Source organism: Leptonychotes weddellii, chromosome 6 (genome assembly GCF_054177405.1).
Source record: "Leptonychotes weddellii isolate Sample4059 chromosome 6, ASM5417740v2, whole genome shotgun sequence".
In the NCBI taxonomy this organism is placed as follows: Eukaryota; Metazoa; Chordata; class Mammalia; order Carnivora; family Phocidae; genus Leptonychotes; species Leptonychotes weddellii.
Window position 1 is genome coordinate 35,690,397 of NC_138374.1, and position 27,434 is coordinate 35,717,830.

Sequence of the window (27,434 nt, forward strand, 5' to 3'; positions counted from 1 at the left end):
CTGACTGCAGAGAAGAGCTAAGCACCTGACCCAGCAAGAAAGGTACAGAATGAGGACAAACAAGTATACTTAAAAGGAGACCAAATTTGGCTTGATGAAAAGGAAACGGGGCTGCATATACCTGCAAACCGCCTCTGCCAGTGAGAAAGAAGCTCAGAACCAAGCACTGACATTCTATACAGATGACCAAAACGTGACTACACATTTTACTAGGATACTTGCCACATCTTTTTTTTTTTTTTTTTAAAGATTTTATTTATTTGACAGAGAGAGAGATAGCGAGAGCAGGAACACAAGCAGGGGGAGTGGGAGAGGGAGAAGCAGGCTTCCTGCCGAGCAGAGAGCCGATGTGGGACTCGATCCCAGGACCCTGGGATCATGACCTGAGCCGAAGGCAGACGCTTAACGACTGAGCCACCCAGGCGCCCGAATACTTGCCACATCTTAACGACTGAGCCACCCAGGCGCCCCAATACTTGCCATATCTTAAACTTACTAGCAAAGAGATCTCTAACATCTTTACTAATATCCTTATTTTACACAGTTTCCCAAAAACAGTAGTGGCAATTCAACATGAACTACTAAAAAAATGCATTACTATGTGGCAAAAGATACCTGCATGACAATATCTGGCCTTCTCTTCACAATCCTGAATCTTGGGCTTTTATAATTTTGCAATTTTCAAAATCCTTTCTACTACTTTACACCTAACAATCTCAGGAGATAGGCTACTTTAATAATCCTCCTTTCACAGATTAGTTAAGGCTGACACTCAGAAAGTTAACCTTCCTATGAGACATAGAAATCAGCTTAACTAAGCTTCTTCTCCATTCTCATCTCTTAACACTCTCCCCTTCACTCACTGGGCTCTAGCCACATTTGTTTCCTTTCTATTCGGGAATTACACTATTATGGAGGATTGTGATCTTCTCTAAAGAAAGATCTATCTAATTTACCTATGTATTCCTGGGACCTAGCACTTAGAAAGTCAATACATATATAGGGAAAATCACACATGGCTCAAAGCTCAGTACTCTGTTTAGAGTTGATTCTGTATCACAGGTTCAGCCATTGTAACAAAATGTTAATATTACAAAAAAAAAAAAAAAAAGACTATTCCAAGTAGGCACACACATGCCTTTAATATAACATCAAAACGTGATGGACACAGTCAATATTGCAGCCATATTCTGGTGCCCAGAGGATCAAACTAGGTGTATAGCTCTCCTTAACAGAACATGTCCACAATAAGGCTTGTTGGAATGCCATATAAGTCAGCACAACTAAAACTAAAAAGGGATGGAAAAACTAGAATGTAAGAAAATTGTATCATTAGATTTTTTTAAAGTCTTGAGAAAATAAACTTTATTAATTAGAAAAAGGCATTAATCCTAGAGAAAGAAGCTTCAATTCCCAAGAACCCCTACATTCATCAAATTTAAGGAGGGTAACTAATAATAAATCACTTAATATCACAACAGACTCTTGCTTCTCCAAAAAACACTATTCATAAGTCTGATACAATTAAGTAACTCACATTCTCAATGAACTGGGTATTAGACAGCATAAGAAAGTCATTGAAGACATTATGAAGGCGACAATCTGTGGCTTTAGTTTCCCGGATTAGTCCATCCACTTGTTTCTTGATTTCATGGGTCCTAGAGATAGTCTGCTGTGAGAATTCCTGTAGAAACTGTAGGAGCTATTTAAAAAACAAACATACAGCAATATCAATATTACATGCGTCTATTCCGTGCATCAAAAGAAAAAAAGAACCCATTTCTTTTCACCTTTGTGTGAGTGTGTGTGTGCTATAATGGAGGGATGCCGCTTTTGACAGTACCCAAGACCAAGCAGCACTGAAAAACATTAAAGAAGCTCATCGAAACAGTGGCAAGGAGTCAATGGACACTTGCTACCTCATTTCTGGAGAAATTTTAAAGTCTTGTCTGGTTATCATTCTTCAGAAATCCCAAACGAAGAGCGAAATAACAAACCACCACTCTTACTAAAAAAAAAAAAAAAAATGTATTCATATAGGACTTTGGAATCACAGTTTTGAGTTTCCAGGGTCCCCAGCCCTTAAAGTCCCACTCAGGGATCTCTATATAGAGGCTTGTCTACCTCCCCATACAGTCCGGGTCCCAACGTGGAATGGCTTCACTGGTGCCCTAGCAATTCCGCGGCTCTGAGAAAAATCTGCCTCCCTCGGGATGGAGATGGGTGCACCGCTAGAAAACCCAAACAAGGAAGAGAACCCCGCATCTGGGCTGCAGTCCGAGTGGGGGCACTCAGCCGGCTAAGAACGACGGGCCCGCCCCAGCCCAGGTGCCTAGGGTCCGCCACCTTGGCGTTTTTGAGCGCGAGAAAAGACGTGTTATTAAAAATAAGAGAGGCAGCGGGATTGACCGAGTGGAGAAGGAATCGCTGCTCCCGTCCTCCTGCTCGCAGGCCGCGCGTCACCCCAGACGGCCCGCGCTCCCCTCCCGTCCCTGGGGCCCGCCTCTCACGCCCGCATCAGCCGCCAGCGACCAGCTCTGGCTGCTCCTGCGGATCTCCTCCACCGACCAGGGTCGCTCCCACACGGGCTCGGACGCCGGCGCCCGCTCCTGGTCCGGTGTCGTCCGGTTCATCTGCAGCGGGAAGGACGGAGAAGAGAGGCTGAGCTTCGGGGAGGCGGCGGCCCCGGTCCACCCCGGCCGGCTCCTGCCCGCCCCTGCCCATCGCCCTCACCATCCCGGCCGTGCAGTTCGGCGGGCTCCGGCGCAGCCACGACCGCACCCGCCGAGGCCCGCAGATTCGCGGAAGCCGAGCCCCGAACCCCGAGCTCCGCGGCCCCGGCACGTGATCGCCTCTCACGTGACCTGGCTCGCACGTGACCGGATGTGCGGCGGCGCCGCCGGAAAAAAGAAGTGGCCACGGCTTAGGGAGTTGAGTTAGAAGACCTGCAGCTGGGCTAAGGTGGAAGGTGGGGGGGAAGAGAGGATGCCGACGGCAGGGGGCGCTGGTGGCCGGGCTGTCATGGAGCGGGAGGACGCAGGCTATGGCTCCGGAGCACGCTGCCAACCCGGCTTGTCACAAGAGGGGAGTCCGAAACCTGTGAAACAACCCGCCTAGCGGCTTCGGCCGTCGGGCGACGTGGGCGGAGGGAAAGCTTTCCCAGCTGCGTCTCTTCCTGGTTGCATCTCCGCTGCTCTTCGCTGCTGGGTCGGCGCCCTGGCGCTCAGTAAGTGGAGGGGGACGGACCAATCTGACCATCACCGTGCCTGCCGACCTGCTCGGTTTCAACTCTTTGTGTAGGTCCTGCTTAAAAAAGCCTTTTACGCATTCAGCGTTGTCCACAGATTCAGGTGCAGGCTTCTCGTAAGACAAGCAAAAATCTTTCATAATCTGATCTCTGTTGTGAATATATCTTCAATTCTCCCAGCTCCCCGCTAGCGCTCAGTGATCCAGATTTTTCCCTTTACTGAGTCCCTCTTGTGCCAGACCAACTTCTTTAATTAAAAATCTCAGTTTCTTTTCATTCCTTTGTGCCCAGGGGCAAGTTACCTAAACTCTGTTACCTTTCGTCCTCAGAAAAAGGAAGATACGTATCTTGCAGGGACATGGTATTAAGTGTGGTGATATTCTTAAAACAGCTAGCACGATGCCTGCCTCCTGGTGAGCATTAAACATGGATCTTACCACTTTCCCTATGCTCTTTGTCCAACTCTCGGACTTTCTTTTGTTTTTGCCTCTATCACCTCAGTGAAAACTTCCCTGATTATCCCAAGTACAGTTTAAATGCCCCTGTCATTTTCTCTATGTTTGTACAAATATCATAACATTGTATTATAATTTATTTATATATCTGTCTCCCTTTATTAATAATAGCTGGTATTTATGAAGTGCTCAGTATTTACCAAACATTTTATACGTATTAATTCATTCAATTCTTACAATGATCCTGTGAAGTAGGTACTATTATCTTTATATTATAGTTGAAGAAACTGAGGCACAGAAAGATAAGTAACTTCCTCAGGGTTAGACAATCAGTAAAGACACAGAGCCGAGAACCTACACAGTTAGCCACTGTGCTACACTGTAGCTAGTCTTACTCTCTTAAGGGAACTTTATTTTTAGGTGACTATCTACCAGCCTTCTAGTAGAATGCCTCACATTCATAAAAAACAAAACAAAAACGTTTCCAATTTGGTAAAATTTAGGTGAGCCAGTTACTGCTCTTGCATCTCATCTGACATCATCAACTTCAGTAGCCAGGTAATGACCCTGGGCTTAATGTGCCTCAAGATCCTTAATCAACATCCCAATTCTCAAAGCCCCTCACCCACACCCTGGACCTTATCACCTGATTTTCTTTCTTCTAGATCTGGACTGCAATAGAGCAGCCTTTTAAATTTTCAGGTCTTTCTTTTATTCCCTAGTCTGTTATCAACTAACCCAAACCTCATCCCTCAGTCCTCCCCTTTTCCCACAATAACACCTTCTTAGCTTTATTTCCTTTCCTGTTCTGCATAGCACGCATGATAGTAGCCATCAACTTCTCCTGAAAACTCTTTAATATCCTCATGTCAACTTTCTGACACATAGCTCTGCTAGCTCCTAACTTTCAATCAGTCCAATTATGTCCTTTCTCCTTTCCTGCACCTAGGTTCCCAAATGAAATTACCACAAATTAATATTCTGCAAATTTGGCTGAACTCTCAGCACTGATGAGCAGTCCTTTTACTTATCCTTGATCTTTATACTTATCCTTGATCAGCTCCCTTCCATAAGTTCACCACAGTTTTTCATATTATCTACCCACTTGCCTCTGCAAGAGAGAACGGACTTCCTCTTCTCACCTCATACTTAAAATGTTTCTATGTATACACACCTTCTGTATCTCATACAGCTCTTTATTTGCACATAACAGAATTTGACTGGCAAAGTGACAAAATTGAATTTGGGGTTAAGAACCTACAGGACTCACAGGTAAGGAAAAGCTAAGCAGTCAGGGCTTGGAAAGGGCATAAACCATAGGAACTCAGGAGTCCCCTTTGAGCCAATGCCACCAGAATGACCAAGGTCCAGTCATTTCCCCTCTTGTGTTTCTTTTATGAACTTTCAAATTCCTGAGATAAATAGAATCTGATTGGCTTCCCTTAGATCATACTCCCACTTCTCCCACCTCTTAGTGGGTCCCCAAACAAAAATTTGGGACTGTTACCAAAAGCAGAGATAAGAGATGCTAGGAAAACAAAAACAACAGGCTACATGCTCCCTTTCTTCCAGTCTCTGGAAAAGCTGTCCCCGCTCTTGCCCAAGACTAGTGACCACTATGTTCTTGATGGAGCCTTTCTGGCCTCCTGTGGGATGGTGCTCTCTTGAACTCCCCTTCTTGTCTGTCGAATCCTGCGGTCTTTACTGGCACTTCTCCCATAGAACTTTTCAAATGTTTTTCAGTCATGCTTTTTATTGAATTTGCTAGAGAATTCTTGCTCTGCCATAACCATGCCTGAGAATTCAGATAAATCTACCCATTGTAAAGTATATTAAAACGTGTTTCAGGGGGCCTGACTGGCTCACTGGGTAGAGCATGTGGCTCATGATCTCAGGGTCATGAGTTAAAGCCCCATGTTGGATGTGGAGCTTACTTTAGAAAAAAAACAAAAAACTTTTTTCATATGCATTTTGATAAGTTCACAGTCCTTTAAATAGTTGTAATAAGAGTTGTGGGGGATGTTTTATGATTTACAAGGTTTTATTTTTCACATAGTAGAAACAATGGCATATTCTTATCTTTACTTTTCAGTTAATGACTATAATGTGGTTATTGCTCAAAGTCAGGGACAGGTCTAACAATTTTGTTGAAGACATAAACTTCTCAGCATTATACAATCCAGTATAATATATATTATTTCCTAATAATTTAATGGATGTTTCATTGTTCATTAATATTAGAGAATTTATTTTTTTTAAAGATTTTATTTTATTTATTAGAGAGAGAGAGAGTGAAAGAGAGAGCACAAGAGGGGGTAAGGTCAGAGGGAGAAGCAGACTCCCCACCGAGCAGGGAGCCTGATGCGGGACTCGATCCTGGGACTCTGAGATCATGACCCGAGCCGAAGGCAGCCGCCCAACAAACTGAGCCACCCAGGCGCCCCTAATATTAGAGAATTTAATAAGAGAAAAGCCACTGACAAAATCTGCCTTACAACTGAAAATCCAGGGGTGCCTGGGTGGCTCAGTCAGTTAAGCGACCAACTCTTGATTTCAGCTCAGGTCATGACCTTCGATCATGAGATCAAGCCCTGAGTCAGTTCCGTGCTGGGCTTGGAGCCTGCTTAAGATTCTCTCTCTCTCTCGCTGCTCCTTCCCCTGCTTGCCCGTGTGCACTCTCTCTTTCTCTTTCTCTCTTTCTAAAAAACAAACAAAACAAACAACTGAAAATCCAGCATTTCAAAAGCTACAGAACTGGTCACTGTTAAGACACAGTGTCACAAAGTCATTGCTGAAGCTGCAGGTACTAATGGAAAAAGTAACAACAATAATACTAATTTTAAAAGCCTCAATTTATCCAAATTTTCTATTATTTATATAATTCATATAAGCAGTGCTAAATATCACACATTTTACATTACAATGTGAGGCAAGGTATTTATAACAAGATAACTGCCATAGCTTCAGTATTAACATATGTAAATGAATTTGGACCCATGACTAAAAGTGCTCAAATTCAGCTGATTTTCTAGGTAATTGAGTGGTATAAATGGTGTGACTATAGCATTAGAGTTTGGGATTGTAACCAACTATCTCTAACCAAACCCCCAGTTCCTTTGCATTAATTGCTAGCCCTCAGTGGTTCTGATAATTCTAGAGGACTTGTGAGTTTTGTTTTATGAGAACCCACAAACCTAAAATATACCTCCAATAATATAGTTCTGATCCAATTTAGTAAGTCTACTAACTGTGAGTTATATGCTTTTTTTAAAGAAATGGTAGTTATAGGGGCGCCTGGGTGGCTCAGTTGGTTAAGCGACTGCCTTCGGCTCAGGTCATGATCCTGGAGTCCCGGGATCGAGTCCCGCATCGGGCTCCCTGCTCGGCAGGGAGTCTGCTTCTCCCTCTGACCCTCCTCCCTCTCATGCTCTCTGTCTCTCATTGTCTCTCTCAAAATAAAAAAAAAATAAAAAAAGAAATGGTAGTTATAATTTTTTAAAGATTTTATTTATTCATTTGAGAGAGAGCATGAGAAGGAGGGAGGGGCAGAAGGAGAGGGAGAAGCAGACTTCCTGCTGAGCAGGGAGCCAGACACCGGGCTGGATCCCAGGACCCTGAGATAATGACCTGAGCCGAAGGCAGACGCTTACCCAACTGAGACACCCAGGTGCCCCAGTTATGATTATTTTTAAAATATTATTTTAGTACTTTATTAATTATATATCTGGCAGTTTGGCATAATTGAAGCCCTCATAATTACTACCTTTATTATCATTTTGCATTAGTATATGAAGCATGAGCAGCAAATGTGTGCAACTATATCCCAACAGTGTCAAGCTCTACAACTCTTCAAGTTAGATTTCTTAACTACAAGATAGATTTTACCAATCACCCTTCTCACCAAATTCTTTTTTTTTTTCTTTAAAGATTTACTTATTTGGGGGATGCCTGGGTGGCTCAGTCTGACCTGCCTTCAGCTCAGGTCATGATCTCAGGCCCCTGGGATCAAGACCTGCATTAGGCTCCTCCTTACCCAGTGAGGAGTCTGCTTCTCCCTCTGCCTGCCGCTCCCTCTGCTTGTGCGCTCACTCTCTCTCTGACAAATAAATAAAATCTTTTTAAAAAATAAAGATTTACTTATTTGAGAGGGAGAGAGAGAATGAGCGGGAGGGGCAGAGAGAGAGGGAGAGAGAATCTCAAACAGACTCTGCACTGAGCATGGAGCCTGACGCGGAGCTCTATCTCGCGACCCTGAAAGCACGACCTGAGCTGAAACCAAGAGTGGGATACTTAACCAACTTTGCCACCCAGACGTCCCATCAAATTCCTTTTAATGTGACTCACAAAATAATTTATGACATTGTTCTTCCTTTCTGGTAAAACCTCTAGTGTAGTTCAACAAATTACTTCCTGCAAGGTGAGTTTATAACTCTTAAAATGTACTTGTAATTATTCTAGGTAGCCTTTATCTGAAGTGTTTTTGAAAACTGATGACCACAAAAATCTTCCATCTTATAACAGTTTCTAACTTAATTTAAGGTACACACAATAATGTAAACCACTAGATGCTTGCCTTTTTAATAAAGGTAGAATTCAAGTCAAAGGTATTAAGTAATTTGTTATGTTTTCTCTGTTCAGTATGATTAATTTTGCATCTTTAGGGTATCACAGGCTAAGAAAGCTGACAAAAAAAAAAAAAAAAGAGTACATGCTTTTCTGTTTTTATAATGCATAGCTCTCAGATGTCGCACTGAAATACCCCCAGATTTAAAATATCCATGTGTGAGGCTGACCATCAAATGTGTTACATGTAATGTAAGGATTGATTTTCTAATTCTGCTTTCTTGAAAACAAAGTCTAGCCAACCTGCTTTATTTTACAGAGGCCCCTCCAGTGGGCAAGCCATGGTTCTTCTAAGAGTCATTAGAAGTACCGGAGAAAAGATTTTCTCCAAGAACGGGCAGTTCAGAAGCTCCACATGAGGTGAGTCAGAAATGCTTCCCAGTCAGAAAACCCAGACATCAGGCACCCCACAGTAAGTACAACATGCTCCTCTAAGGGATCCCTGCTCTCTGACCTGGGCAGAAAAGCTGATCCACATACAGAGTGACAGAGGCTGATGAGTTATGAGAATCAAGCAGCTTTGCTTGCTGATACTAAACTCTGACTTTATATGTCAGCAAGCAGCACTTTCTGGGCCATCAGGAATGCATTTTTACCACAGCCTTTCTCCCTGCCTCTGTTCATCATTTAGCTCTCTTTTTCTGAGTTTGAGAGTGAGTCAAGGCTTTAACTCTAGGGTGGCCTGGATAAAGGTTCAAAAGTTGGAATTTTAAATTAGCTGCAAGTCCTTAGAGTTTTGGTACTGTATCACATTAAATAACCCTTCCACATATTTATCCAACCTCCCCTTGCCTCTGCTACTTGCCCAAATGCATCAGAAGGCAGGCCATCTGGTCTGCACCTTCAAGTAATGCCAACATCATTCCCAGAAGCGGTTGGCAAGTCTTATCAGGAAACATTGTAACCTTCCTAGGAACCAGTTCCTGCACTGACAGTTTAATGAAAGCTAAACTAGGAAATGCTCCTACATCACAATAGTTTTGCTTACCCATTTGCTTCACTCTTGCCAGTAACAAGTCTGTAACTCCTACGTTTGGCAAAGAGATTGATTATATGTAATATTCCAATATTTTATAAATATAATAAATATTTATTATGTATAATTAAATTTTTTCTCATCTTTAAATGTTTTTGCTTTTTTTTTTTAAGATTTTATTTATTTATTTGACAGAGCGAGATAGTGAGAGCAGGAACACAAGCAGAGGGAGTGGGAGAGGGAGAAGCAGGCTTCCCGCCGAGCAGACAGTCCGACATGGGGCTCGATCCCAGGACCCTGGGATCATGACCTGAGCCGAAGGCAGATGCTTAACAACTGAGCCACCCAGGCGCCCCAAATGTTTTTATTTTTTAATTTGAAATCATTTCAGGTTTATAAAAAGATTGCCAAAATATTACAAAGAATTCCCATATATCCTTTACCCAGTTTCCCCAAATGTTTATAACCTACATAAACCTAGTACAGTCAACCAGTAAAGTAATATTGATGCATTATTATTATCTAATCTATAGACCTCATTTAAACTTGTCACTTGTCCCATGTCCTTTTATCTATCTAGGACTACATAGTACATTTGTCATGTTTCCTTACTCTCCTTTAATTCTGGAAAATTCCTTCATCTTTCTTTTTTGTTCATGACCTTAATGTTTTTGTGAAGAATATTAGCCAATTCTTGTATACAATTTCCCTCAGTGTCCTCATGATTAAATGCAGGCTATGCATTTTCAGCAAGAATACAATATAGAAAAAAACAAATATGCAAAAATATTTTGGCAAACAACGAAAAGGAAAATCTGAGGAGCCCTAGCCTTATCAGACAAGAAAATATACTATAAATATAGCCTCTATAACAAAACTGTGCAGTATCAGTGCATGAGTAGACAAACAGACCAGCAGAATAGAATAGAATAGAAAGCCCCAAAATAGACCGAGGCACATTTGGAAACTTGGAATATTGGTAAAGGGTCATCTCAAGCTACTGGGGCAAAAATGGACTTTCTAAAAAATAGTGCTGAAAACAACTGAGTAGCTATTTGGGGAAAGATAAAAGTAGGACCATACCGGGCGCCTGGGTGGCTCAGTTGGTTAAGCGACTGCCTTCGGCTCGGGTCATGATCCTGGAGTCCCGGGATCGAGTCCCGCATCGGGCTCCCTGCTCGGCAGGGAGTCTGCTTCTCCCTCTGACCCTCCCCCCTCTCATGTGCTCTCTCTCATTCTCTCTCTCTCAAAATAAATAAATAAAATCTTTAAAAAAAAAAAGTAGAACCATACCTAACACTTCACATAAAAATAAATTCTGGGACATCTGAGTGGCTCAGTTGTTAAGCGTCTGCCCCGCATCGGGCTCCCTGCTCATCAGGAAGCCTGCTTCTCCCTGTCCCACTCGCCCTGCTTGTGTTCCAGCTCTTCCTGTCTCTCTCTGTCAAATAAAGAAATAAAATCTTTAAAAAATAAATAAATTCTAACTGGATTAGAGATCTAAATGCAAAAACTGAAACTATGCAAGTACTAGCAGACAACACGAATGATTTCCTCTTTAGCTTTAGTGTAGGGAAAGTCTAACTATGACTTGAAATCCAGAATAATAAAAAAAATTGATAAATTTGCATTAAAACATTTCTCATGGTCAAAAGCCATCATAAACAAAGTCAGAGGACAATTGACAGATCAGGAGAAAATATTTGCAACATATATAACAGACAAATGGCTAATATCACTAACATGTTAGGGGGATATTAAAGAGCTCTTAAAATTGGGGCGCCTGGGTGGCCCAGTTAAGCGTCTGTCTTTGGCTTGGGTCATGATCCTGAAGTCATGAGATCAAGTTCCACATCGGGCTCTCTGCTCAGCAGGGAGCCTGCTTCTCCCTCTCCCTCTGCCTGCTATTCTCCCTGCTTGTGCACTCTCTCTCTCTTTCTCTCTCTCTGTCAAATAAATAAATAAAATCTTTTTCAAAAAAATTAAGTAGCAAGACACCACAAAAAAACAGACCTACTTGCCAGTATCCCTGATGAATGTAGATGCAAAAATCCTCAACAAAATATTAACAAACCAGGGGCGCCTGGGTGGCTCAGTTGGTTAAGCGACTGCCTTCGGCTCAGGTCATGATCCCGGGGTCCCGGGATCGAGTCCCGCATCGGGCTCCCTGCTCGGCAGGGAGTCTGCTTCTCCCTCTGACCCTCCTCCCTCTCATGCTGTCTCTCATTCTCGCTCTCAAATAAATAAAAAAAATCTTTAAAAAAAAAAAATATTAACAAACCAAATCCAACAATACAATGAAAAAAACAACAGTCATCACGATCAAGGGGGTTGTATTCCCAGGATGTAAGGGTGTTTGAATATTAAAAAATCAGTCAATGTGATACATCATTTCAATAAAAGAAAGGATAAAACCCATATGATCATCTCAATAAACGCAGAAAAGGCGTTGACAGAGTACAACATCCATTCATGATAAAAGCCCTCAACAAGGTAGATCTAGAGGGAATATACCTCAGCATAATAAAGGCCATATATGAAAAACCCACAGCAAACATCATACTCAATAGGGAAAAACAGAGCTTTTCCCCGAAGGTCGGAACAGGACAAGGATGTCCACTCTCACCACTTCAACATATACTGGAAGTCCTAGCCACAGCAATCGGACAATAGAAAAAAGAAAAGACATTCAAATTGGTAAGGAAGAAGTAAAACTTTCACTGTTTATAAATGACATGATACTATATATAGAAAACCTGAAAGACTCCACCAAAAAACTACTAGCAACAGTGTGCTGTTGCTTATCTCATCATTTCTCATTGAAAACCAGGCATTTTAAATAATATAATTTGGCAACTCTGTAAGTCAGATATCTACCATCCAGGATTTATTTTAGTTAATGTTTGGTGCAGTGGTTGTTGTTATGTGTTTGGTTTTTTTTGTATTTTTTTTTTTAAAGATTTTATTTATTTATTCATGAGAGACAGAGAGAGAGAGAGGCAGAGGGAGAAGCAGGCTCCCAAAGAGCAGGGAGCCCGATGTGGGACTCGATCCCAGGACCCTGGGATCATGACCTGAGCCGAAGGCAGACGCTTAACCATCTGAGCCACCCAGGCGCCCCTGTTATGTGTTTGTTTAGTGACTTTCCTGTACTAATTTTGTAGTCTGTTTTCTTTGTCATGTGTGGCCACTAAAGTCTCTGCTCACTTAACTTAGGGGTTAGCCAGTGATTGGACAGAGATTCCTTAAATGCCTGGCACCAGTCAGTTTCCCAGCCTTTGCCAAGGGGTCTGTGTCTATGTGTTAGGGCAAACCCTAAATCTGGCAGTTTACAACTCAGGCTTAGCCTTCACTTCCTGCTTATACAGAGCCTCAACACTAACCAGAGGTGAGAGATTAGAGCCTTCTCAAGTCTTTCCTGGGCATGTGCACTGGCTTGTACATCAAATGGCCTCTAGCTCCACAGGAATGTGTTGGCATATTTCAAAGTCTTCTATGGACATCTCATTCCCCACATTTCCTTTTCAGTTTTTGGGCAGTCTCTTCTTTGCTCTATAACTGTTACCCTTTTTCATGTACCTTCAATATTAAACAGCCACTACTGATTTTCTTTTTTTAAACAAATGTTCCAGGAAAAGGCTTTCGCAGTGAGTAAGCTCTGAATGAGGTCAAATAAAGATAAGCCCTGTGAGTGGGAATTTCCAGGAGCCTCTAAAAAGGTCAAACTATGTAATTCTCTTGGAGTGGGGCTTTTTCAGGAGCCCCAAACCTGTCTATTCTCTCCAGTGGTTGCTAGGTAGCTGGGTTCCACAGCTACTATGTTATGAGGCTGTTGGCTTTCAAAGCTACCATAGAGCTGGGAAGAAGGGGATCAGAATAGGGCAAGTTATAATTCTGAAAAGCTCCCTGTTCTTACTGGGATTCAGCCCTTTTTCTTGATTAAATGTTCCTTGGATTGTTGCGAGCCTTTGGTTAATCTTCAGAGTTCTGAAAAGGTTGATTTTGAAATTTTTTGCCAGAGTTCTCATTGCTTTTATGGAGGGAGTGGATTTTTGGAGGTTCTTAGTCTGCCATTCCATTCTCTGGTGGAATTTTGAAGTTTCCTTTCTATAGATATTATACATTTTAAATTGGTTTATTTGGTTTTCTGTGTGTTGAGTTGTATCTTTAAATACTTTGGATCTAACCCCTTATTAGATATACCATTTGCAAATATTTTCTCACATCCAGTAGGTTGTCTTATTTAGGAAACCTCTTGATCATTGTACATTAGTTTGGTATACAACCGTTTTGTTAAATTGTCATCTTGCTTATAATAGTTTTGTTGGTGGTGGTTCTGAATTTTCAGGTAAATAAAGGTGTTTCCTACAAATAATGATACCTTTGCCATCTTTTTCCCTCCAATGTTAAACCTCTTTTTCTTATTTAAATACATTTGTTAATACCTCCAAAGCCATGTTAACAGTAGTAAGAATGAGGGCGCCTGGGTGGCTCAGTTGGTTAAGCGACTGCCTTCGGCTCAGGTCATGATCCTGGAGTCTCAGGATCGAGTCCCGCATCGGGCTCCCTGCTCAGCGGGGAGTATGCTTCTCCCTCTGACCCTCCCCCCCCTCATGTGCTCTCTCTCTCTCTCAAATAAATAAATAAAATCTTAAAAAAAAAAAACAGTAGTAAGAATGAGCATTCTTATATTGTTCCTGACTTAAGTGGATATTCTTTCATTATTTTACCATTAAGCTTGATGCTACCTTTTTTTTTCTTCATAGTTTTTAAATACATGCAGATGACCTATGCTTTCTGCCTGACTATTCTTCATCATGGCTTAATTTCAAGGCAAATTTATCCCAGCCCTTCCTTGTCTAGGCTGGCCTCCTTCTAGTCACAATATTCTTCCATATCTCCCCCTGGAGCAGAGCAACTAGGATTTCATCCTCTGGAGGAATACCCCAAACAGAGAAATATGGCACAGAGATGACTACAGCAGTAACAACATATCAGAGGGCAACCTTTGAGAATATTAAAGCAAATATCTTAAATTAGTATTAGCAAACAGAATCCAGAAGCACATTAAAATAACAATAGGCCAGTAACATGTCTTTTTTCCAAGTATGCAACAGTCTTCCAATAAAAGGGAATTTGATAATATAAGTTGCCATCTTAAAAGGTCAAAGAAGGTGATCTACTATCTTATACCATACACAAAAATTAACTCAAAATGGATTAAAGACACAAAAGCAAAGGCAACAAAAGCAAAAATAAGCAAGTGGGACTATATCAAACTAAAAAGCATCTGCACAGGAAGAAAAACATCAATGAAATGAAAAGGCAACCTATGGGATGGGAAAAATTTGCAAAACGATATATATTTGATAAGAGGTTAATATCCAAAATATATAAAGAACTCACACAACTCAATAGCAAAAAAAAAACAAACAAACTCCGAACAATCCAAGTAAAAACTGGGCAGATCTATCATACAGATAGCCAGTGGGGTACATGACGAAGTGCTCAACATCACTAATCATCAGGAAAATGCAAATCAGAACTACAATGAAATATCATCTCACCTGTTAAAAACAAAACAAAAAAACAAAAAATAGGGGTGCCTTGGGCGCCTGGGTGGCTCAGTTGGTTAAGCGACTGCCTTCGGCTCAGGTCATGATCCTGGAGTCGCGGGATCGAGTCCCACATCGGGCTCCCTGCTCAGCAGGGAGTCTGCTTCTCCCTCTGACCCTCCTTCCTCTCATGCTCTCTGTCTCTCATTCTCTCTCTCGCAAATAAATAAAATCTTAAAAAAAAAAAATAATAGGGGTGCCTGGGTGGCTTAGTCATTAAGTGTCTGCCTTCAGCTCAGGTCATGATCCCAGGGTCCTGGGATCGAACCCCCACATCAGGCTCCCTGCTCAGCGGAAACCTGCTTCTCTCTCTCCCACTCCTGCTTGTGTTCCCTCTCTCGCTGTCTCTCTCTCTGTCAAAAAATAAATAAAATCTTTAAAAATAAATAAAAAACAAAAAATAGCAAGAAAGAGCAAGGGCTGATGAGAACATGGAGAAATGGGAACTCTTGTGCACTGTTGATTGGAATGTAATTTGGTGCAGTCACTATGGAAAACAGTATGGAATTTCCTCAAAAATTAAAAATAGAACTACATATCCAGAAATTCCACATCTCAGTATTTATCTGAAGAAAATGTGGACACTAATTCATAAAGATATATGTACCCTCATGTTCATTGTGTCACCAGCTAGACTCCAAGACCTGACCTTAACTGCCCACTTGCTTATACTCACTGACCTTTGCCCACATTTTTCTTTAAGTTCTTTCCAGCTTATCTTTTAACTCACGCAAATGGAAACTGAAGCACCCCTCAAGCAATAGTAACTGCCCTGACAAGACCTTCTGCTGGTCCAGACCACCCAGACTAGTTTGAGCGTGACCCCACTGACCTGGGGTAGTTCCACTGACCTTTGCAGGATATAATTCAGAAACAGCCAGATAGAAGAAATGCATATGGCAAAGTATGTGGGGAAGGGCGTGATTTCTCATGCCCTCTCTGGGTGCCACTCTCCCTGCACCTCCCTGCACCAACCCAGAAGCTTTCAGAACTGTCCCCCCCCCCACAATTCCTGGGCTTTTATGGAAGCTTCATTATCACATAGGCATAGTTGATTAAGTCATGGCCATTGGTGATTGATTCAACCTCCAGCTCCTCCCTTCCCCTGAGGTCAAGCCTCTAATAACCTCTAACAACAAAGTTGGTTCCCCTAGCAATCAATCCCCACACTTAGGGGCTTTCAAAAGTCTCCTCATTAACATAAATATAGATGTAGTGGAAAGGGGCTTGTTATGAATAACAAAAGACACCTTCATTGCTCTTATCATTTAGGAAATCCCAAGGGTTTTACGAACTCTGTGCTAGGAGTGGGGATAAAGACCAAATATATATTTCTTATTATAAATCACAATATTACAGTGCCCCAAATGAGGAGCAAAAGAAAGGGCATCTTGTTACTTTGCACACATCAACTTAGTTTTGATTTTAAGTCCCCATCCCACTGGGATGGTAGATAATTTCATCTCAGCCCTTTTGGGGAATTTTTTCCTGTTCTCCAGGGCATGCTTAGGTTATAGGGATTACACAGAGTCAAGATTTTGGAGCGGGTGCCCATGTGGTTTTCAGACTCCTGTCTCCTCATGTTCTTGGGGAGACACTCATTGTCTCTGGCCATGTGGTCTCTTTTGATCTATAGCTGCTGCGTGGGGTGCAAGAGCACCTGTCCCAGAGGGTCTCAAAAGGACCAGGTTCGGCCAGTTGCCACTGACAAAATCCACAGGCAGAAAGACAAGCAGGGGTGAAATAAGAAAGGAGTTTATTTAGTGAGGCCAACACCAGGAAGACAGCAGACTAGCGTCTCAAAAGACTGTCTCCAAAGTGCTAAATATACTTCCAGGTTTATATAAGGAAAAGGTGGGGCAAAGGTCACTGGGTGCATGCAGCTGGGCAGTTATGGTCAGGTTGTCTTGGGGTCAATCAAGCAGGGTCTTCTCAGCTCAGGACCATCCTTACTGCTTGAGTGAGTAGTTCAGTTTCCATCTGGGGATGCTTTGCCCACAGGGTCTTTTGTCTAAGTTAAGAGATAAGTTGGAGGGGCGCCTGGGTGGCTCAGTCGTTAAGCATCTGCCTTGGGCTCAGGTCATGATCCCAGGGTCCTGGGATCGAGCCCCACATCAGGCTCCCTGCTCCACGGGGGGCCTGCTTCTTCCTCTCCCACTCCCCCTGCTTGTGTTCCCTCTCCTGCTGTGTCTCTCTCTGTCAAATAAATAAATAAATCTTAAAAAAAAAAAGATGGTAATGTACAAGTATATATCTGAGTACCTCTTTTTAATGCTCTTGGGTATATACCTAGGAGTGGAATTGCTAGGTTAAATGGTAACTCTGTTTGACTTTTTAAGGAAAAAGGATGTTTTGAGAAACATCCAGTTTCTGTGTCTCCTTATTCTTGGCAACACTTGCTTTTATCTGTCTTTTTGATTATAGCCATCCTAATGAGTGTGAAGTGGTATCTCACTGTGGCTTTGATTTACATTTCTCTAATGACAAAGATGTTGAGCATCTTTTCATGTGCTTACTGACCATTACAAAGGACTCTTTTTTTTTTAATATTTTATTTATTTGACAGAGACACAGTGAGAGAGGGAACACAAGTAGGGGGAGTGGGAGAGGGAGAAGCAGGCTTCCCGCCGAGCAGGGAGCCCGATGTGGGGCTTGATCCCAGGACCCTGGGATTATGACCTGAGCCGAAGGCAGACGCTTAACGACTGAGCCACCCAGGCGCCCCACAAAGGACTCTTTTTAAAACTTAATTCCGATTTAATTTCACATTTACAGAAAAGTTCCAGAATAGTTAAAAAAAGAAAAAAAAATCCTGTATACCCTTCACCCAGAATCACCAATTGTTAACATTATGTCCCCATTCAAGTTATCATTTCCTCTCTCTGTGTCTGAGCAATCTGAGAGTAATGTGCATTCATCATGCCTCTTTTTCCATGGATAATTGTGTGAATTTCCTGAGAACAATGGCCTTTTTCTTAAACATGACCTCAGTACATTTATCAAAATCCTGAAACTTTAAAAAAAAAAAGATTAAAGTAATCTCTATAGCCAATGCAGGGCTCAAACTTATTACCCTGAGATCAAGAGTCACATGCTTCACTGACTGAACCAGTCAGGCACCCCAAAATCCTGAAAACTTAACATTGATAAAATAATGGTCTAATCCACTCTATATTTGAATTTCACCAGTTGTCTAGATATTCTAGATTTGAGTCCAGGATCCGATGTAGGATCACGTTTATTTAGTTGCCTTTAATCTGAAACAGTTCTTCAGCCTTTCTTCATCTTTCATGGCCTTGATATTTTGAGGAGTATGGGCCAACTATTATGTAAAATATGTCCACATGATGTTTTCTTGTGATTAGATAAAGATACACATTTTTGGCAGGAATTCCACAAGGGAATGTCCTCAGGGCATCATAGCAGGAGGCTCATTTTAACCCCAACCTTGGCAATTAGATTTGATTCTTTTTTTTTTTTTTTTAAAGATTTTATTTATTTATTTGACAGGGAGAGACAAGCAGGGGGAGGGAGAGGGAGAACACAAGCAGGGGGAGTGGGAGAGGGAGAAACAGGCTCCCCGCAGAGCAGGGAGCCCAATGCGGGACTCGATCCCAGGACCCTGGGATCATGACCTGAGCTGAAGGCAGTCGCTTAACCAACTGAGCCACCCAGGCGCCCTATATTGGTTTTTTTTTAAGTAATCTCTACACCCAACATGAGACTCAAATTCATGACCCCAAGGTCAAGAGTCACATGCTGTACCAACAGCCAGCCAGGTACCCCCAATGTTGGTATTTTTAAAAAGTAATATATGCAAGAGATTAGAAAAATTCAGATAGTACAGAAAGTATAAAATGAAAAGTGAAACCTCCATCCCTCACTGTTCCAACCCTTTACCCCAAAAGTAACTTGTTAATATTCATTCATTCATTGATTTAAAGTACTTGTTGGGGCGCCTGGGTCGCTCAGTTGGTTAAGCGACTGCCTTCAGCTCAGGTCATGATCCTGGAGTCCCTGGATCAAGTCCCGCATCGGGCTCCCTGCTGGGCATGGAGCCTGCTTCTCCCTCTGCCCCTCCCCCCTCTCATGTGCTCTCTGTCTCTCTCATTCTCTCTGTCTCAAATAAATAAATAAAATCTTAAAAAAAAATAAAGTACTTGTTGAGGGGCACCTGGGTGGCTCAGTCCATTAAGCATCTGACTCTTGATTTTGGCTCAGGTCATAATCTCAGGGTCATGAGATAGAACCCCAAGTCGGGCTCTGCACTCAGCGGGGAGTCTGCTTAGATTGTCTCTCCCTCTCTGCCCCTCCCCGCCTCGAATAAATAAATCTTAAAAAAAAAATAGTTGTTGAGTACCTGCTATGTGCTGAGTACTGTTCTGGGTGCTGGGATTACAGTAGTGATCAAGATGTGTCCAGTTTTCACTTCATGGCACTTGCACTGTCCACTTGCACATGGACAAGGCAGGTGATAAACAAACACATGGGGCGCCTGGGTGGCTCAGTCGTTAAGCGTCTGCCTTGGGCTCAGGTCATGGTCCCAGGGTCCTGGGATCGAGCCCCGCATCAGGCTCCCTGCTTGGTGGGAAGCCTGCTTCTCCCTCTCCCACTCCCCCTGCTTGTGTTCACTCTCTTGCTGTCTCTCTCTCTCTCTGTCAAACACATAAAATATTATCAGGTAGTGGTAAATGCTATGAATAAAAAGCAGTGTGGGTGAGTACAGGGATGGGATAACTGGGTGATGGGCATTAAGAAGGGCACGTGATGTGATGAGCACTGGGTGTTATATGCAACTGATGAATCATTGAACATTACATCAGAAACTAATGTTAGCTAATTGAATTTCAATTAAAAGAAAAAAGAAATGCAAAAAGCAGTGTGGAAGAAAGGAGAGGTTGCAAGCAGAGGACTATTCTGAGCTATGGCCTGCAGTGAGGGAGTAAGCCTCTGAATATCTGGGGGAAGAGCATTCTAGAAAGAGCCTAAGTATGAAATCCAGGGGTGAGAGTTTTCTTCCTGGGCCAGCACTATGTCCACCATTCCTATTGTCTTTGAAATCTGTGCTGAGTGCAGCAGGCATTTATCATCACATTCGTCCAGTTCCCTCTTACAGTAAAAACAAAATTAATAAAGGGAAACCTAACTAAAATGGAGCTGGGAGACCAGAAGGGGGAGCTCTCCAGCCCTACCACTCTGCATCAATTACTGGAAAAACTGTCATTTCAGACCCCAGCAGAATTGTCAACAGGAAAGAATCATCAGTTATAAGCACCAACGGGAGAAATGTACATTACATCTCTTCAGCAACAAAGCCAATGAGAAACCATCATCACCCTGTACTCTTGCTTTACTCCAGTGGACTTTCCTTCAAAACAACCCCTCCCAACTTCCTCTTCCTTCTCCAGAAAATAACATTCCTTTCCTTTCTTGGACTAGCCTATGGTTTTTGCCATAGCTTGCTTGTCCCACGTTGCAGTTCTCTGCTATTCTTGAATAAACTCATTTTTGCTGCTAAAATAACTGTTTATTTTTAAGGTCATCAAAAATGTATTTGTTATACATAGGTATCTGTCAAAATTGAAATAAAGTGAAATAGACTAGAGGCGATATCCATTTCAAGAAAAATGAGAGAAAGCAAATTTGCTTGGGGAAGTGGTCTTTTCTTCGCTTGTTACGTTACCTGTCTGGCTCCTGTAAACGTTTGAGCTTGCCACCCCAATAGAGAGCTGACTCCCTCATTTGCCAAAGAGGATCTGAGACTATAACAGCACTCCAATCAGGAGTTAAGGGTTAAACTGCTTCAAGCTTCTGTGCTCCCAGCTTGCTGACCTAAGCTCCCTTCTTGCTGACCTAAGTCTCTTTGTCTATAGCAGAACTAACCTACTTTCCTTGAGATTTGCAGGCCACTGGCCTTGAGGAGTGAAGGCCCAGACTTTTCCAGAAGGTAAGCCCTGACCACCATCTAAAACACGTGCCACTGATGCTGGCCAGTCTGTTCAGGGTCATGTCCACATATGACTAATTGCCAGGGCACTGCTTCTCCTGCATGGAGACCCCTACCTCCCCTTCCCCATTTCCAGTGCCATTCTCTGCCTAGTAACAAGACCTGGGGAGGGTGGGCGTCTTGCCTAGGTCTCACATGGATTTAGCAGTACGTTCCTTTTTACCTTGCCCACCATGGCAGATTAGTAACTGTGTGACAAGCATTTATTTTCATAGTGAACACCTATTAAAGGAGGGTGGTTTGAAAAATAAAAATGAAAACAGGTGGGCTGTATCCTAAGTTATTAGGCTGGTTAGCCTCGGTTGGAATTCCCTAATGCCAAAGGTCATGGGAGGTTCACACACATTGTCAAGAGAGGAGGATGGGAGAGAAGGAGGGCAGTGGACAGCCTGGCCTGAAGGCCCCATCCAGGTGGCAGTGCTGTCCTGGCGCTCCAGCTCCATGGTGCTTTTGTTCTTTTCACTTGAATCCTGCTGTTGCAGGTCCCTCGGGTACATGCGTGTGGGGTGCAGCGTCAGACTATAGAGAGAGCACAGGCTCTGAGTCAGCAGGCCTGGGTTCAAATGTTGCCTCTTTCTTACCACCAGGAGAACCTAGAAAGATTTCTTCGTCCTTCTAAACCTCAGTTATCCTGCCAATAAAATGGGAGTGAAAATGCCTGTTTTGCAGGGTTGCAATGAAAACTCGGGGAGGCGGTACATGCAGGCAGTTGTAAGAGGCCTGATGTGTTGGTTCCACTCTACTCCGACCTCTTAGCCCTCTGTCCTGAGGGGATTCTGGACAGCACTAGTCACAAGGAGACTGCGAAGGCTGCTGGTGACTTTCTTCTCTCGTGCTGGTGGCCACATTTGCTTTGCAGGTGCTCTTTGACAAGAGACCATCAGGGCTGGTGATGCCAGTGTGCAGCCTTTCAGATGTGCTGGAGGATAAAAGGCCCTGCCCTGAGTCCCTGGAGTGCCTCCACGCACCATGCAGACAGAATATCTTGGCCCCTCCACACCTGAGCAGACCTGGAAACGGAAAAGGTAACACCTGGCACAGCAGGGTACCCCACACAGACTGCTGGCAACTATACTCGTGGCTCAGTGGTTGAGTCACGCTGATTGTTCAACATTTTGAATAGCACCCCAGAAAGAAGGAACAGGCTACCTGTCACCAAAGCCTTATTGTCACCACCTTATCTTCAGAAGAAGGCAAGGACCAACTTCGCAAAGGGGGCTGTCAGGAAGGCAGTGGCTTCCAGGGTCTTTGCGTAGTTGCTCTAAACTGTAAACACATGATCCTTGACTAAATAGCCTTTAATCCACTTGACAAACGAGTTCTGAGGCTCCCAGGGAATGCCTGGGGCACCCCTCTGTGTGGAACAAAGCCTGGTTTTGTTTCTCGGTAATCCCAGACCTGTTTGCTGTAGCACCACCTCTTTGCTTCAGCGTTTTATCTGTTGTTTTCACCCTCCTCTGATAAGCTTTCTAATTGCCTTACAGGGGAAAAGAAAAAGACCATTTGCCAGCAGTCTTTTTGGGCTCCTTAGCTTCGAACATTCTTCTGACACCAGCCCACAGTAGACATGGCTCATGGCGTTTAGTGTTGCTGGGTGGCCCCAGAACCCCACAGCTGTGGCAGTTCTTGCTGTTCTTCTAGTGGCTTCACAATCCCACTGTGAGGTTCCCTTGACACTGCAGAATCTCTGTCCCCCTGCCGCCCTTGCCCGGTGTAGAGAGGGGTTCACCATTCCCAATGCTGTGCGACAGCCTCTGTTGCATCTTTGGGCACGTGGAAGTGAATTTGTCTTATTGTCCTGTAGAAGTAAATGGAAATACTTATTTTGCATAAATTAATACATGGACTAGGGGCGGCCTCCATCTTTCTGGTTTCTGGAGAGTGAAAACTGTAAGGCCTGACAGTCTCAGATCCTAAATACAGAAGCCTCTTCACCTCTGGACTGAACACTTGAAACCAAAACATGTCCTTTTGCCGATGCTCATTTGAGTCCATTTTTCTAACACAGATGACAAGATCCTGACTAGTGCAGAAATTGGTCTTGCCAATGGGGTATCACCGCAGACTCTAAAATCAAACAATGACGGGGTTGGGTGGCTCTTCAGAGCGGATTGTTCTTTCCTGGCTGGAAACTTGACAATTCTCATATACAGGATATTTTTCCGTCTGCCCTTTCAGGCCCACCTGTCATGAGGGAGGCAGGAGGAAGCCCCTGGGAAGATGTGTAGGGGTGAATGGGATCCGGATGGCGCCTCTGGTAGAGCCAGGGAGCTGGAGGGAGAGCTGATGGAATAGACGGGTGGGGCGGTTCTCATCTCCCTTCTCTGTGAGATAAGAAGCAAGATTATCTTCTGGGTGTCAAGGAGGCACAGGTGGATGGCAGGTTTAAGAGAAGTGATAACAATCTGGGAGGGCTCTAGAAAAGGATGGGAGAGTGACTGACAGGAAACAAGTACTCGATTTGGAGACTGGTGGAGAGGGGGCTCCACCAATCCTAGGAACCCAACCCTGATGAGGCATCAGTCCACAGGAGGGCCAGCTGGCTGTGTGTGGCTCTCTGAATGCTGAGCAGTTCTGTGGGGGCAGAGCTGGGGCAGGGGGCTTGCGGGCTGATGGACAGGCAGGGATAGTATGGGCACAGTGGAAGACGGGGTGCTGAGGAGCTCATGCGCTGGCTGACATCCTATTGGAGTCCACCCTCCTTTGCATGGCAAACTGCAGTCAGTGAGGTAGCAGCTCTTCCCACAGTAGCCCAAATTCCCAGAAACAGCAACTGAGAAGATAGGAGGACACCTGAGGCACAGGGGGGAATGTGCCATGACCACTCTTACCTGGCTTTATGGGCTCCATGAGAAATTGTCCATAGGAACAATGTCCATTAGGAAGATTCCATTTCAAAGCCTGGCTTGTAAAGGCCATCTTAAAACAGTCTTCAGGTTTTAGGTGGTGAGAGAGGACAGCATGTTCTCTCCCATTGCCACCTGATCAATCAAATGTCAGCAAGACTGAGCCTCTGCTAGCAAAACAGTGTTTCCTATTCCAAAGACAGCTCTTCCCAAGAGATTAAAAATTAGACCAGTAGTTGTCCACTAGAAAACTCCTGAACATTCTTTGTCATAATTATAGCAGGGAATAGAAAACCTAGTTTATAGAGTGTTTTATGTTCACTCTTTGCCATCTGTTACTTCCTGAGTCTTCACAATAGCCCTGGGAGGTAAGTAGGCTCATCCCACTATTTCTATATTTCAGTTGATGATGTGAGGTGCACCCACCCTCATTCTTCCTCCCTCCTTTGCCCTGCTCCCTGAGACTATAGTCATTTCCCTCTGACAGTGTATGGAACTCTACGGTTTACTAGCTAGTCACTGGATTTTCCCCCAGTCTCAGGCCTTGCTCATTGCTGCTTAAAAGCCATAATACAGTTTATTACAATAAACATTTTAAAGGCTCACTTGTAAAATGGACTTGGCAAAAAGAATAGATACACATAAAGGGCCAAGCAGTGTTTTTTCTGTATCATCTGTCTCCCATGGGAGGGAGGAGTCTATGTTAATTAAATTAAAAGACCAACCACCTATCAATTTAGCAAACGTGAATCCCCCTGGGTTACAGTAAGGGAAGTTGTATTTCTGAAAATAAAATAATCCTGGATTGGAACTTGAAAGGAAGGAGTTGCTGTGCAATCAGAAGGCACCGAATGGGCACTCGAATATTTATCAAATCAACGTATCAAAACTCCTGCATGTGCCAATACTTTGCCCACCTTTTCTCAAAGGCCTATCTGTGAACTACAGGGAAGCAATGTTTGGGGATCATCAGGAAAGATGTTTACCCAGTAGATATGACAAGATGTCACATGGTATCTCATAAAATGTGAAATTGAAGCTACTTCTGAGAGAAAATTAGCAAGTAAAAACCTACATGTACTGAGATCATCCATTTATAGAAAGCAGCTGCTCCGACCTTCCCTTTTCCCCAGAATCACGAGCTGCAGACGGACCTCATGACGGAAAGGGTGTGTTCCCAGTGAAGTGTGGCCTCGTGCTTGTGGCTGTGGCACTGCCCTCAGTGTGAAAGCAAATGGTACATCACAGAGACAAAATCCAGCAGAGCATTGCCAACACTTCCCAGAGTAGAGGAGGCTTGGGCCACCAGACTCTGGGGCGGGGGGTGGGGGGTGGAGGTGGAGGGATGCAGCAAGCTGCTGTTGCTTGGCGTTACCTGCCTCTATAAAAAATGATGACGACATGGGCGCCTGGGTGGCTCAGTGGTTAAGCGTCTGCCTTCGGCTCAGGTCATGATCCCAGGGTCCTGGGATCGAGCCCCACATCGGGCTCCTGGCTCAGCGAGGAGCTTGCTTCTCCCTCTCCCACTCCCCCTGCTTGTGTTCCCTCTCTCACTGTGTCTCTCTCTGTCAAATGAATAAATAAAATCTTTAAAAAAATAAAAATAAAAAATAAATGACATCACCCTTTATCAGGCTCTGGGCTGAATCTTGAGACACAGTCTCTCATTTATTTTTCATGCCAATCTTTTGAGAACTTGGATTAGAACCTACTTCTGTCTTAACCTGTGCACAAATATTGCTCTGATTCTGCATTCACCCAGCTTCTCAGGCAGCATTTTCTAAAGGAGGAGACTGTGATCAACAGAGACCATGAGATACAGCCGAGAGTGAATGCTGGGAGCAAGCAGATCAGAGTTCTGATTCAGATACTCTCATTTATGAGCTGTGATAGATAGTGAGAGGGTCTTCTCTTTCCTTATCATTCTCTTTCTTCAAGTGAGAAGACTTGGTGACCTCACAGGGAAAATCTCTTTGCTGCTACAGGGAAGCCTCTCCATACGTGTTCTTCCTTTCCTCATTCCCCTTGTCAGTGTGATGAGGGGAACTTGGTAGGTAGACATTCATCTATGGGTTTCTTGGGAGTTTGGTACAACCCTGTGGATTCACAGATCAGAGCAAGTAGTGGGTTTGTCCGTATACTCGGATGCCGAGCATCACAGCCCAGAATGTGGTAGCCCCAGCAGGACACTACTCCCCCATAAAGACCTGGCTGCCAAGCAAGCCCACTTCCCAGGAGAGTTTCTTCACTTTGTTCTTTTTAACTGTAGCAATATTAAATATATTGGCACAACACTGTCTGCGGCCTTGAAAGTCCATTTCAGAGGAGAGCAATGGAATATTTTCTCTCCCGACAGTTGGAGCTTGGGAGGGCATGGCAAATGTCCTGGGGCCAGCAGTGACTAGAGGAAGAGGCTGGCTCAGAGAGAGGGTCCTGGGGCAAGTGCAGACCCTGTGTGCTCCTTCACAAGCATTTGCATCTGGTGGGGCAGAACACGGAGTGCGAGCTTTGCATCCTGTCAGGGGCAAACTAGTCTGCTTGTAGTTACTCTGTGATAGGCTATCACATAGCCTGAGTATCCCTGACAGGGGAGACAGCTCTGTTGAGTCCCAGGGACTGGTCCAAAAAATGAACCAAGTCTCCAGGTTATCAACAAACAGTTTTGTGATAATAATTCTCAGCCCCTATTTGCATGGCACTTTACAGTTTCTATCACCCCTTCCACATGCATGGCTTAATTTAAATCTCACTGCAAGCCTGGTGGCTGGTATCACTGGTCTCAATTTATACAAGAGCAGCAGTGCAACAACGGCTCCCATTTCCAGTGCACATGTTGGGTGTCAGGAACTGTGCTGGGCACTTTTTGGCCACTCATTCACTCATTCAACAAGTAGCGCCTACTATGTGCCTGGTACTTCTCTGAGTGTTGAGAATAAAACCATGAGCAGAAGAGTCAAAATGCCTGCCCTAAAGGAGCTGACAGTCTAGCTGAGGGGAGGCAAGCAATGACAAATGAACAGGTAGGTCACTGTGTCTTAGGTAGGTGATGATCTGTGCTTTGTAGAAACTTAAAGCAGGGAAGGTGAGGAAGAAGTAGTGTGTGGGGGCTGGCATGTGGGTGGGATGTTGTATAATTGCTCAGGAAAGGACCTACCGAGAGGGTGACATTTAGGTAAAGGTCTGGAGGTGTCCGCGGCCAGCAAGGAGGGTGAGGGCAGCTGGGACGGAATGCATGGGGGGCCCGTAGGAGACATAAGGCCAAGTCACTTTGGGCAAGTGACAGGGCCAGTGTGATATGTCACATGACCCTCAACTTACCCTACCCTGTAACATGGTGGAGAAGGCCCAGACAGCCAAGTAGAATGGTGTTAAATGGGAACTGAACAAACCAGAAAGCACATACAAAAACTGATGAAATCAGAATTAAGTCTGTAGTTTAGTTATACTATTATACAACTGTACCAATGTCGAGTTTTTGGGTTTTGAAAATGTGCTATGATTATTTAAGATAGTATCACTAGGAGAAGCTGGGTGATGGTACCCAGAAACCCACTGTACTGTTTTTGCAACTGCTTGTGAGTCTTAAATTATTTCAAAAGAAAAAGTTGTTTAAAAAGTGAGAATATGGGGCACCTGGCTGGCTCCGTCAGAAGAGCATGAGTTGG

At 43.7% G+C, this 27,434-nt stretch overlaps 1 protein-coding gene and 1 long non-coding RNA gene across 8 annotated transcripts in view; one reads left to right on the forward strand and one right to left on the reverse strand.

Annotated features, from left to right (window-relative positions):
- The window catches only part of WASHC2A (WASH complex subunit 2A), a 53,442-nt gene extending 50,574 nt beyond the window's left edge, over window positions 1-2,868 (reverse strand). For 2 of the 4 annotated variants that reach the window (XM_031038816.2, XM_081823901.1), the window contains exons 1-3: window positions 2,734-2,868; window positions 2,511-2,633; window positions 1,538-1,702 (exon numbers count right to left, since the gene is read on the reverse strand). In XM_031038816.2, the coding sequence (XP_030894676.2) occupies window positions 1,538-1,702; window positions 2,511-2,633; window positions 2,734-2,736 (291 nt within the window). In that variant the 5' untranslated portion in view covers window positions 2,737-2,868. The remainder of the gene's footprint in view (window positions 1-1,537; window positions 1,703-2,510; window positions 2,634-2,733) is intronic. The other 2 variants (XM_031038827.2, XM_006728189.3) reach the window with 1 other exon arrangement.
- Window positions 2,869-2,907: 39 nt separating this feature from the next.
- The window catches only part of LOC115944198 (uncharacterized), a 34,669-nt gene continuing 10,142 nt past the window's right edge, over window positions 2,908-27,434 (forward strand). The window contains exons 1-4 of one of the 4 annotated variants that reach the window (XR_004078776.2): window positions 2,923-3,226; window positions 8,585-8,685; window positions 20,146-21,948; window positions 22,408-25,317. This is a non-coding gene — a long non-coding RNA (uncharacterized LOC115944198). Of the gene's footprint in view, window positions 3,297-8,584; window positions 8,686-20,145; window positions 25,318-27,434 lie in introns of those variants that run through there. The other 3 variants (XR_004078775.2, XR_004078774.2, XR_014146273.1) reach the window with 3 other exon arrangements.